The 13,292-nt window shown below is 43.2% G+C and overlaps 1 protein-coding gene across 3 annotated transcripts in view; it reads right to left on the reverse strand.

Moving 5' to 3' along the window:
• Nucleotides 1–12,418, reverse strand: part of Esr2 (estrogen receptor 2) — a 58,731-nt gene extending 46,313 nt beyond the window's left edge. The window contains exons 1-3 of one of the 3 annotated variants that reach the window (XM_028789877.1): nucleotides 12,227–12,418; nucleotides 2,835–3,287; nucleotides 1,156–1,328 (exon numbers count right to left, since the gene is read on the reverse strand). In XM_028789877.1, coding sequence (XP_028645710.1) covers nucleotides 1,156–1,328; nucleotides 2,835–3,196 — 535 coding nt within the window. In that variant the 5' untranslated portion in view covers nucleotides 3,197–3,287; nucleotides 12,227–12,418. Of the gene's footprint in view, nucleotides 1–1,155; nucleotides 1,329–2,834; nucleotides 3,288–12,226 lie in introns of those variants that run through there. The other 2 variants (XM_028789896.1, XM_028789887.1) reach the window with 2 other exon arrangements.
• Between the last annotated feature and the right edge of the window lie 874 nt (nucleotides 12,419–13,292).

Raw genomic sequence — 13,292 nt, forward strand, 5'->3', positions numbered from 1 at the left:
ACATACATGTGCACATGTGCTCCTACACACACATTCCCCTCCACACATACACACATACATCTGCACATGTGCCCCTGCACACACATACTTCTCCACACATATGTACACATATGGCACACATGTACCTGCACTTCTCTCCATACATGCACCTTTCCACATACATAAAAAATAAACATCTTGGAAAAAATAAGTGACTTTGGTACATCAGGGCTGGTAAGGTAGAGAGGTGACAAGTGAGGGAGGAGAAGAGGCAAGGACAGTCAGGCTGATTAACCTTGAAGCCAGGTGTGCACAGTTGAAGTTTATCAAAAATATGATTTTTAAAAAGCCTACACAGGATCTGTGGTAAAGGTATTTGCTGCCAAGCATGATGACCTAAGTCGAGCCCCAAGACCCACAAAGTGGGAAGAAAGAATTAACTCCAGCATATTGTTGTTTGATTTCCACATGTATGCAATGGCATACTCATGCCCTCCCCCAAAAGGGGCGTGTACACACACACACACACACACACAAACAAGTACACACCTAGCAAGTAACCACCATTAAAGACTCCAGGGAAGGTCAGGGAGACAGTCTGATATCAGACTAAAAACTAGGAGATTGCAAACTGTGAGTCCGAGCACGACATACTTCTTGAAATCTGCTACACTTAATTCCTGATTCCTGACCATTTCCATAAATTGTGATTATTCTCTTCCCCTCGGGAGCCAGTCCACCATCATGACATAAGCATACCCTATATTAAACCTAGGACAAAATGAACAGACAGACAGACAGACAGACAGACAGACAGACAGACAGACAGTCTTTGGAGCTCCTGATGAACATAGATTTTTTTTTCCTAACAGTATCTTTACAAGGTTGTAAATAGATATCTTCTCTCCTTTTCTAAGCACCCCCCTTCCCCAGTTAGGTAACGTAGGGGCAAACTGACCCCTATAACCTTGAGGTTCTGGGGTAGAAACAAGCAGTCCATGCACCCACACACCCTCACTCAATCCACTCCCAAACACACATTCATCTAAGCTGCTCAAGTTCATGAAGGGTACCTGGTGCCAGGCCAACGGTGACATTTATATAAGATCATCTCTGCAAAGCTGCTTGCAAGCCCAAGTGTGGATACTAAAGAAATGATTTATCATAGCCTTGTACCTTGAATGCTTCTTTTAAAAAAGGCCTTACATCCTTCACACGACCAGACGCCGTAATGATACCCAGATGCGTAATCGCTGCAGACGGCGCAGAAGTGAGCGTCCCTCTTTGCGTTTGGACTCCTAACAGGGCTGGCACCGCTGTTCCCACTGAGCCTCCTCTGCAGTGTCTCTCTGGGGGGACAGAGAGTACAGCTGTCGTCAAAGGACACACAAGAGCGGGGAAGGGCTTTGCAGAAAAAGAAAAAAACATGAACCGTGCCAAATGTAATCTCTTTGTCTTCCAGGGTTAGGAATAAATATGGTCCTGGAAACTTGATATCAGATCACAGAAAGCTCCATTGCCGAGTTGACGACATTGACGAGTCATTGACTCCATTGACGAGTGCCTACTGGTGAGTCCAAGTCCTCAGAAGGCTAAGGAACAGGCAGCTCAGGGCTGGGCTGGCATCCGTAGCTCGAGCCCCGAAGAGGAGCAGGAGGGGTGGCTGCACATCCCCGCCCAGGGGCTGATTTTGTCAGGACATGTTTCTTTTGGGGAGGGAGTTAAGAGAGCTATTGCTAGTTTAGAAATAGTGAAAACAAACATCACCCTTTAAAGAGAGGTAAGTTAAAAGCACTCATCTTAAGACATGATCCACACTTTTTATATGTGTTTCTTCATCTTACCAATAAACAAAAAGATGAAGAAGAAAAAACAAATTTTTGTGTATTTTCTTAAAGGTTGTTTTGGTTTGGTTTGGGGCTCAGAGGTACTGGGTTTTGGGGTGCAGAGCCTCAGGGATGTTAAACATGCCTCTAGCATTGAGATGAGCCCTCCAGCTCCCATCTTTTCAAAGTTTTATAACAATATTTGAAATATTATTATAATATTGCATTGTGGTAAATTATTATGTGAATATTGTTACAATAATTGCTTTTTTGTTTTGTCTTTTGAAACGGGGTCTTTCTACGTAACCCTGGCTGTCTTGGAACTCACTATGTAGACTAGGGTAGACCTGTCTCCCGAGTGCTGGGACCAAAGTGTGCACCATTGCACCCTACAACACATTTAAGAGTTAGTGTGCCCTAACTTAGTACTCTCTTTGAGGAATCCACTTCTTCCTGCCACTTATTCATATACTATCCATTGTTAGAGTTGAAAATCTTACAAGTAGACTGGAACGCCCCATCATGCTGCCATGCATTCAGAGTTCAATTTGTTTTAACTTCGTACATTTTCAGTAGAACCCTACGGTTAGTGTCTCATTGCTCCTTACAAAGCACCACCTCAGTCAGCACTAAAGCCTATGCCCATTAGCTTTCCTGGCTTTGCATGGCTACTGCATGGAAGTTGTAGTGTTACCATGGCTACTTTCACCCTGGAGACAATCTGTCATCAACAGTAAGTATACGCTAAGACTCTAATCTGACTCTTAAAAAAAAAATGTAAAGCCCAACACCTTCACCCAAACCAAACTGATGTAAGCTGGAGACTGTTTATTATGGTGAACTCTCTCTATAATATCTATCCATAAGCAAACTTTTTAAGAATTAGAATATCAGAGTAGAACAGAGGAACATATCACCAGTATCCTAAGAACGTAGGTGGTGAAGTAAAGACCTTTTCTAACATGTCTTTCTTCATACTGACCGGTAAAGAGAGGTTTATGCCACCACCCATGATTGACAAGACTTTACCTGTTTACAGGTAAGGTGTGTTCTAGTGACCTTGTTTCACACCAAGGACTCTTCTGAGGTTCTGCATACAGAAGTGATGATTGGCAATGGGCGGCTAAAGGAGAGAGGTGTCCAGAAGTTGGCCACAGCACATTTGGGCTCGCAGTCTGTCGAACAGGCCCACCTTCCAGGTTACTGGTGCTGCCGGGGACACTGTAGTTCATCATGGCAGGACTATAGAATGTCATAGCTGAGTACTCATGGCGGCTCTCTACGTAGGAGGAAGGGATATAGATGGGGCCGTGCTCCAGGGGTAGGATGGACTGGCTACAGTTATAGGAAGGAGGGGAAGCGAGGCTTGACGGTGAGTTTTTGATCTCCATGTCTTGAGCGGGTCGCAGATGAGAAAAATCCTTGTGAGAAGAGGTACAGATGAACACTACACTCTCAGAGACTCATGGGCAAGTGAAATGCCTGCAGGGGAAAGTAGACAATGTCCAGTTAGTTCAAGCTGCCGGAGTAACTAAGAAGGATTCATTTTAGCTAGGGGCAATGATGCTTATATACAATCCTGGCACTCAAGGAGGCTGAGGCAGGGGGATTTCTAGTTCCAGGCCTACTTGGACTACAGAGTGAGATGTAGTCTCAGAGAGAGAGAGAGAGAGAGAGAGAGAGAGAGAGAGAGAGAGAGAGAGAGAGGAAGGAAGGAAGGAAAGAAAGAAAGAAAGAAAGAAAGAAAGAAAGAAAGAAAGAAAGAAAGAAAGAAAGAAGGAAGGAAGGAAGGAAGGAGAGGGAGGGAGGGAGGCAGGCTGGAAATATAGTTGGTAGAATACTTGCCTCACACACAGGAAGCCTTGACTTTGATCCCAGCACTGCAGGGGATCGTGTAAGATCTTTATAACCCCAATATTCAGGAATTAGAGGCAAAAGGTCATCCTCTTGTCAGGAGTTCAAGAATGGCATGGGATATATGAGATATTTGAGATACATCTCAAAAAAAGAAAAAGACAAAAGCAGGAAGAACAGACAGCAAACGGGCTCAGTGGATACAGTGTTCGCTGCTCCAGACTGATGACATGAGCTAATTCCAAACTCACAGTGGAAAGAGAAAAGTCCCGGAAAGTTGTCCTACGGAGGCACACGCATGCCACAGCACCCATCACCAACGTGCTCTCTGTCTCCCTGTCTCTGCCTCTCACACACATAGAGTTGTTTCTTTTTTAAATTCAAGTATCCACGGGATCTTAACGATGCTCACACTCATATTAGAAGAGGGCTACAAGTGTGCCCTGGAAGATGTCGATGAAAACATGACCTATGGGGTAGAAACGCATGGGGTACAGTCCCCATTCTCTATTTTATTGACTGTTTTTTTTTGAGACAGTTTTTGTTTTGTTTTTGTTTGTTTGTTTGTTTTTGGTTTTTCAAGACAGGGTTTCTCTGTGTAGTCCTGGCTGTCCTGGAACTCACTCTATAAACCAAGCTGGCCTCAAACTCAGAAATCTGCCTGCCTCTGCCTCCCAAGTGCTGGGATTAAAGGTGTGTGCCACCACTGCCCAGCTTTGAGACAGGTTCTTATGCATCCCATACTGTCCTCAAACTACTTATGGAATCAAAGATGACCTTGAAGTTCTGATCCTCCTGCTTCTACCTCCCCCTTAAATTATATGAATTCACCACCGTGCTGAGTTTGAACAATACAGGGATAAACTCAGGACCCTGTACTTGCTAGGGGTGTTTTCTACCAACACAGCCACACACACTCCCACTCCTTTGTTACTCTGTTGCTGCTGATGTCAAGAACAAGAATTTTTTTAAGATCTTGCTATTTTATTTTATATGCATGGATGTTTTCCCTGCTGTATGTCTGTGTGCTACATGCATGCATGGACCCTAAAGAGGCGTCAGGATCCCCTGAAGCTGCAGTTGCAGATGGCTGTGAGCCACCCTGTGGATGCTAGGAATCTGAATCAAATGCAGATCGTCTGGAGTAGAAGCCAGTGCCCTTAACTGCTGAGCCGTCTCTCCAGGCCTCAACTCTGAGAACTTTAAACCACAGTAACTTATCACAAAATTACTTTTAAATTTAAAAATACGGGAATTCATGAAGGTATTTTTCCCTAGAACTACCTAAGGTCAACTCTAAGCTGTTACTGAAAAATAAGCCTAAAAGTACTATATCAATGAGTGAGACTGTTATAGTGTCAATATATTTAAATATGTGGTAAATCTACAATAACAAATACGAGAAATTTATCATATAAATCATCTGTCTGACCACGGTAACTTTGTCAGTCTATTGCTCTAAACTTTAAAAGCAATCGTTAATATAGTATTTATACAATCAATCAGTCAATCAATACATCAATAATAGATGTCCAGTAAAACCTAACTGAGCTCGATACTAAGCTCAGTAGAGGGCGATAGAGAGACACCACAAGACAAAGGCTTGCTCCAACTTCTGGCCCTGGTAGAGACAGGCAGCAAGCAGGTGAGAATCCAGGGTGGAGCTTGCCCTAGCCAAAGGTCCAGAATGAAATCTCTCAGCAACATTACACTCTGCATGGTAATGACCTGTTCATAGGCACCTCTCTGGACTGTGGCCCAAAGGTTGAACTCTGCAGAGTCATCCATTGTACAAGACTCTTCACCCTGGCATCATGCACGCTCTGAAGGCCTTCTGCCCTCCAGAGAATACAGATTCCCATTTTGTGTGCACGTCCTGGTTTTTGGCAGCCAATCACTGAACTGCATTTTAGAGGGAACCTAATGCTTTATTGGCAACCCTAGATCTTCTAAACAAGTTGACATCACTGCAAGTCAATAGCCAAACCTCACCTTGCCTGGCAAATTCTTTTTTTTTTTTTTTTTTTTTTTTTTTTAGGCAAAAACAGTCTTTATTGGGCTCACACCAGGAGTCCATTGGTCTTGAGGACCTCTGTGAACTTGCAGATTTTCTTTTCCACATTCTTTTCTGCCTGTTTCCATAGCCTCAAGAGCTGCTTCTTCTTCCTATAGTGAATCTTGGCCTTTTCCTTCCGTTTCTCCTCCAGAGTGGCTGTCACCGCCTGGTACTTCCACCCAACCTCATGAGCCAGACGCCCCAGGTAAGCAAACTGCAGGGGCACAAGGCTTTCTGGTAGGTTTCAGCCGCACAACCTTGAGAGCGGCAGGGCTCCTGGGAAATTCTAAACCCCTACAGAATTGTCCTTACTTGGATATTTTCCCTCATCCCTAAGGGGCTAAAAGTATCTCTGAATAGTTTATATTTATCTCTTCTTACAGTTAATATTTCTTTGCATTAAATTTCCCCTGCTGAAAGTATCATATGTATGTCCTGGTTTGATCCAGACTGCTATACCAACAGAAAAGACAGTCCAACACTCAAAGGTAGGGGGAATTTGGTGGACAATAAGGAGCAAAAGCATCAAGTGCTCTTAACCACTGAGCAGTCTCTTGAGCCCCAGTACTATCTAGACCCAGCCCTCACTGGGCTGTCTCTCCAGTATTTCAGCACTGAGACCATACTTCAGTGCACTGTTTGCCTGTATCATCTGAGCATGTCTGATGCTGCCAAATCCTAAATCAAAATACATTTAAAGAACTTTAACAATAGAATTTAAACAGCATGCCTTCTATCAACTGAGTGAAATACATAAGCTCTTGGCATGCATAGCAATTGTATTTATACACAAAATTTGGAGTTAGTATTAAAATGTAAATTCCTTGAACATTACAAAAAGTATAAAAAGCCAAAATGGAAGGTCCAATTTAACAAATAAAAATTATGTCCCAAAATGAGTATAGTCATTATGGTATATATGCTACCTTCCTTTTTAAAGATTTATGTATTTGTTTTTTTTGTGTGTGTGTGTATGTGTGTGTGTGTACGTGTCTATGTGCAGGCACATGCATCTGTATATACATATGAAGGCTAGAGAGGGTGTTGGGTGCCCTTCTCTGCCACTCCCTGCCCATTCCTTCTTCTTCTGAACCTAGATCTCAAGTTTTTCTCTGCTAGGCTATAAGATAAAAACTCCAGAATCTCCTGTCTCCATCCCTGTTGGAGTTGAGACTGTAAGCAAGGGATATCTAGCTTGTTACACTGCTGCTGGGGTTAGAACTCTGGGTCCTCATGGCTGTACTGCATCACCTCTCCAGTCTTACCTTCTCTTTGTTTGTTTGTTTGTTTGTTTGCTTGTTTGTTTGTTTTGTGGAGGCAGTGTTTCCCATAACCCAGGCAGGTATTGAACTTGCTCTATTACTAATGAGAACCTTGAACTCTTCCACCTCCCCAGATCTGTAATTACAGATGTACCCAACCATACCCAGCATATGTGGTGCTGTGGATCAAGCCCAGGGTTGTTTGCATGCAGGCAAACACTGTGTGAACACTGAGACACATCCCGGCCCTTTACAGACTTTCTCATATAGAGTATTACTGAAATGAGCCAGGTATGGTGGTCCACACATGCAGTTCCCAGCACTGGAATGGCAGAGGCATGAGTTATGGTGGCACGTCTGAGGCCAGCTTGTTCTACATATTGAGTTCCAGGCCATCTAGAGCTGCATACTGTGACTCTGTCTTGGAAAAAAAAAAGCCAGCCAACAAAAAGAAAAACACAAAAATACTACCAAGTCTTTCTAAGTGTAAACCCCCATAAGGAACAAACACGGTAATGCGAATCGTCATATGAAAACTAATTAAACTTAAGAAATTACAAGCCAAGAGAACAGGGAATTTCAAACAAATTTGAGCAAAGGACTTCAAGATAATACAAAGTGTACAAAAATATAATAAAAGTTTGATAAAGTTTTAGCATCGTGATCAAAGAGGATCTCACAGACCCTTAGCTTTTCATCTGCAAAAGGAGTGTAGCTAGCACTCCAGTGAGCTGCACTGAACTTTCGTCTGTAGTCTGCAGTAACAACCATCTGAAACCTCTGCTGTGTCTTCTTATTGAGTGTCTTATTTAAGATTTTCTTATTGTTATTTTCTGTGTATGAGTGTTTTGCTTGTGGATGTCTGTGCACTAAGTGTATATCTGGTACCTAAAGAAACCAGAAGATCTCCTGGAGTTGGAGTCACAAATGGTGGTGAGCCACCACGTGGGTGCTAGGAATCGAACCCTGGTCTTCTGAAAAAGCAGCAAGAGCTTTTAACCACTGAGCTGACTGTCCAACCCCTTCATCAGGGCTCTAAGAAGCATGAATTACCTGGGTTGAAGAGATAACTCAGTCAGTAAAATGTTTGCTCTGCAAGCATGAAGACCCACTGTAATCCATGTAAAAAGCTACATGAAAGTCGGTACCAGATAGATGAGAGATCCTCAAAAAAACAGGTGAGATGGCTCAATGGGTAAAATCACTTGGTTCACAAGCTGACTGAGTTTGGTCACCAGAATCCACAGGAGAATGAGAGAAAAGTTGTCCTCTAACCTCCAGACACATACAGAGTTATGGTATGCACATACCCATGCTCTAATAGACGTCATACCTTCATTCATACATACATACATACATACATACATACACACACATGCACACAACAACAATAATAATGATAATAATAATAATAAATTAAAGTGCCTGGACAGATGGCTCAGCAGTTAAGAGTACTTGCTACCCTTTCTGATGACCCAAGTTCGTGACCAGCATCCACATCAAGTGGCCCACTCTTGCTTACAGCTCCAGCTCCAGAGAATCTGACACCTTCCCCCACAGGTACCACATGCATATGCACATACATGCACACACACACATGCATATACATAAATATATAGAATATTTAAACACTAATTAATTTTTTTGAATTGGACAGTGCCTGAAGAAGAGTGGCACCTGAGGTTGTCCTCTGGCTTGTACATACATGCACATACACATATGTGTGCAAATGTACACACACACACACACAATGAACAGTCACATGGAAAGATATGAACACAAAGTTTAGAAGCAGCAGAGAACTAGAGAACTGATTCCATCGTCCTTATCACCTGCAGCTGAAACACACCCCCTCAGCTCAGCTGTTCGAATGGCCCTGTCAGGTACATGCCATGTCAAGCAAGTGCTGAGATCACTCAAGTCACCAATGAGCCGCCACAATGGCATTGCCTTGAAACAGAGATCTCCTCTGCTAGCCTATCACTAATCAATTGCTCTAGGTGTTCTACCAAGTCCCAGTGCATTCAGTATTGTCGAGAACCACTGCTGATGGTTATTAGAACTAAGGTTGCTCTCTGATTGAATATCTTCTGATACATCCAGATGCATATCTGTCACAGCTGTCTACCAGGGGCATTGTGGATGATTGATACCATGATCACCCATGAGAGATCTTTTCTTCCTAAGTCACAACCTCAGAAAAGCTTTTGTACACACAGGGTTACACATGGCAGGCTGAGGTCAGAAAAAACACATTTTGGATCTCAAGCTAAAAAATAAATAACTTTTAAAGACACCCCACCTCCCCAAATACTGACAGTGGCTTTATGGAGAAGAAAAAGGTTGGCTCTGGAAATAACAAGGCATCGCAAAATGAGACCACAGACCTATGTATCTAGCAGAAGGCTAGGCGTCAGTTACCACTCAGCCTATATTCATGTGTATTCTGGCCCAGTACACAGAGCACATCGGATCCTGGGCTGCAAAATAACTAAAAGCCATGTTTTAGACAAGTCACATAAACTCAAACTTTCCTGTCGTCTTCAGTAGAAATGAAAAAATATTGTAGAATGCATGTTTTCCCAGTGTTCTGGGGAAGAGAGGAGGGAGGCTGCATGCATGAAAACATTCCATGAGATTTCATTATTCTGTGCAGAGGTGGAAGCCAGCTTGGCCACTGACATGCCACTGGGCACACCTCTCAAGATGGTCAGGATTCCCAGACAATTTAAAATAAAATGCTTTCTGTTCTCTGAAGGCTTTTGCTTCTGAATTTTACTTTTTTTTTAGACTAGTGTTTGACGGAAATCCATCACCTCAAGCAGTCTAACTAGCTGGGCCATTAGGACCCTGTCTGCTCTCTGTGTGCAGAGACGATGCCACCTCCTATGAGGACCATATCTTGGGCCCACGGATGCAAACAGCTTAGACGGGCATCTGCCATTCTTCCAGATGTCTATCCCACTCTGCAAAGCATCCCACCCACACATTCCACACCTGTGTTCCCCACAAAAGTAAAAACTCACACCCATAGACACCAGAATTTCATGGACAAGAAAAATATGTATAAATACACTTCTCATCTTGTTCTTTTCTAAGACAAAGTCTCATGCAGCCCAGGTTAGCATAAAAATTGCTGTGTAGCCAAAGCTGTCCTTAAACTCTTCCTGCTTCCGTATCTTGAGTTCTAGGATTAATGGCAAGGACTACCACGCTTGATTCATATGATGCTGTAGAGAGAAATCAGGGCTTTGTGCATGCTAGGCAGAATATCTTCCAACCGACCTACATCTCCAGCCTCTTAGAGGTACCTCTTAAGCACCAAGCATTCTTTCTATATACTTGTGTTTAGCACATAGTACTCCTGCTTATTACCTTTACATGTATCTTTTCTAAAGAGAAATATTAAGGCCCTCAATCAATTTCATGATAGGAACAAAGAAAACTCAGTCTAAAACAAACATAAAACAGACCACTAATAACTGACTTACGTGAAACTCTTTAAAACTGAATGTGTATCTTCCAAAATGAGAAAAAGCTAATTCTTCTCTATCATGAATCTTAGAGCGGTATTTAAAAAAAAAAAGGCTTAAATGCAACTGTCTGTAAACAATATTGCAATAAGTAGAACTTTTTCCAATTTCTATAACAATGTACTAAACACTGGATTATGAAGTCTAATAACCAAATGTTCAGTTTTCAAGGGCTTTGCAAATATAATGAAAACAACTTACCTGCAAATGATTGGAGTTTATTCCTCAGAGTTTTATATAGTCACTTTCTAGTCATTCCATAAAATGACTCAAAACATCAACTAAAATTTTATCGTGAAATATATTTTAAGTCATTGCCTGTTGAATACTCATTTAATAAGAATTACAGTGTGTTAGTCTTTGGAAGGGGTCGTAAGGCCTAGTAAGTGCTAATTTATATATTTGATATGTTAAACTTAGTACTAAATTTCACCTTTTTATATTAAAAATAAAAACTGAGAAATGTCAAATCTGACTAGATCTATTTGGGTTCCTCGAACCCATCTTGAAATTGTCTTATACATGCTTTTTGTTGATTTCAAATGTTTAAACATCTTGGGCAAGACTTAAAGTGTTGCCTTTAAAACTGCTCTTGAGATAAGAATTTCAGAGTCCTCTAGATGACTGTTGAACATAAAATGAAACCCCAGAGCCCCTGCTTTAACACTAGCTGACAAACTCTCACCCTTTACTTCAGATAGAATGTCCGGAGAGCAGTGGGTCTCAGCCTTCCTAGCGGGACAGTCCCTTTAATACAGTCCCTCGTATTATGGTGACCTCCAATCACAAAATTAGTTTCCTTGTTGCTTCATAAGTGTAATTTGGCTGCTGTTATGAATCGTAATAGAAATGTTTTTGGAGATCAAGGGTTCCCAAGGGGGTCTCGGCCCACAGGTTGAGAACCCCTGCTGATGCTCTGGACCAAAAGGGAGATTACCTATTGTACTTTTCTTGTTGTCGTTACATATGTGCTTTCTGATCTTTCCTTTCACTCTTTAAAAACATTTACACGGAGAAAGAGGAAATATCCACCGTGAGCCGGATCATTACGGTAACAATGACATTTTAAGTGGGATGCTTACAAAAACACTTGAAATAGAACAAGACATAAAAATCTTCCGAGGTACCACATGCCAAACACAAACCTGCCTTCTAAATCCTAAGTAAAATAATCAGGATTGCTTTCTGAATAGCGCTCAAATTCAGTTTTGTTTCACACACACACACACACACACACACACACCAATATTCACTTGACCTGACTTTCTCCTTCTGCCATGAAACAGTCACCACAGGTAATCTGGAAGAAGCAACAGCTAGATTCCTCTCCAGCATATAAGAGAAATCAGATTTAATCTTTCTCAGACTATCCAGGAAAGAAGTTAAACTCTATTTCTGACTAAGGATTGCCAGTCGACTCATTTTCAAGCCATGATCACCTGCCTACGACAGGCATATCGTCCCTGGTCCACAATACTCAAACAAGAAGCGTCATCATCTTATCCGTTGCTAGGAAAAATCACAGGAATTTTCTTTCTTTAAAAGGACAATTATATTCATACAACCAACCCAAAAGTCAATAAAATTTCCGTTTCCGGCAGTGTTCAGGACAGTTGCATCCATCCCCCTGCCGCAGCCGCAGCCCCTTTATTGTTTCTAAACTCTGCTGGCTTCCCCCAAAGTCAATTAAGCCTCACTGAGCAAAAGGACACTTACCTGGCAGGTGAACATTCTCTCTTTTGCCTTCTCTAAATGCAGACACGTGCTTTTCTCGGTCCCTGAGCGGGACACGCAGCCACTGGTTGTTGCTAGCCCTGAGGCAGCTGCCAGACTCTACTGCAGACCCGGATGCCAAGGGGTGCCAGTGACAGCACAAGCCGTTCCCTGTTCCCTCCGGGCCAGCTCCCCACCTCCTCTACTCTCAGGAAGTTTCAAGAGGTGATTAATTCTAGAAGCCTGGGAGAAGGCAGGGACCTGAGAGTGCGGTTCCAAAAAGCCAGCAGCTGGAGAAGCTGCAAAGATTGCCCACGACTAACAAGCGTTAGTGCGTCTTTCTTTTAAAGACCTAGAAAAGAGTGTGGGAGGGTAGCTGAGAAGCCCACGTGACCACAAACCCGGAGCCGGAGATCTCAGGCACTCCCGCGCCGCGCAACCAGATCCACTGGATGTCAACCTCTAGTCACTTCACAGTCATCCACTGGGGACCCCCATCCCCACCCCCTTCCAAGAGACTGACGATAGAGGACCGAGATGGGGCCCGGGAATGGGAATTTCTGACCAGATCCCCAGGGATCCTGGATTGACCGTGGGCGTACAGGGACCACACTTCATGTTGTTTCCATACTTTGACCCACGTGCGTGTCATTAAATGCTTAAGTCTGACAACTATCCTTGAGAAGCATGGCCAGGCTCTGGGTTCGAGTAATAGCACCCATATAAGCAGTACTAACGGAGCAATGAAGTCAGATCCCTTTGCAGGAAGTGTTAGCTTGAACCCAAGAAAAGTAAGGCAATGGGCTGGAGGTGGAGGCTTCAACGCTCATCTGTCAGCGGCTGGCGATGGAAGTGGGGAGAGAAAACGGGAGGTGGGGGGGGGAGGGGGAGAAAGCAGTGGGTTAGGGCCAAGATCCCGCGTGCCTCCTGGAATTCACCTGGAGAAAATCCGCCTGCGCCTTTACAGGGTTCCTCTCTTCCTTGGCGGAGAGGTTCTCTGGCGCCCCCGGATGGCAGCCCTGATCCTACTAGACAAAGGCTGGGATCATACCTTAGTCTTTTAGGAAAC

Source organism: Grammomys surdaster, unplaced genomic scaffold (assembly GCF_004785775.1).
Source record: "Grammomys surdaster isolate TR1022 unplaced genomic scaffold, NIH_TR_1.0 127, whole genome shotgun sequence".
NCBI classification, from domain to species: Eukaryota; Metazoa; Chordata; class Mammalia; order Rodentia; family Muridae; genus Grammomys; species Grammomys surdaster.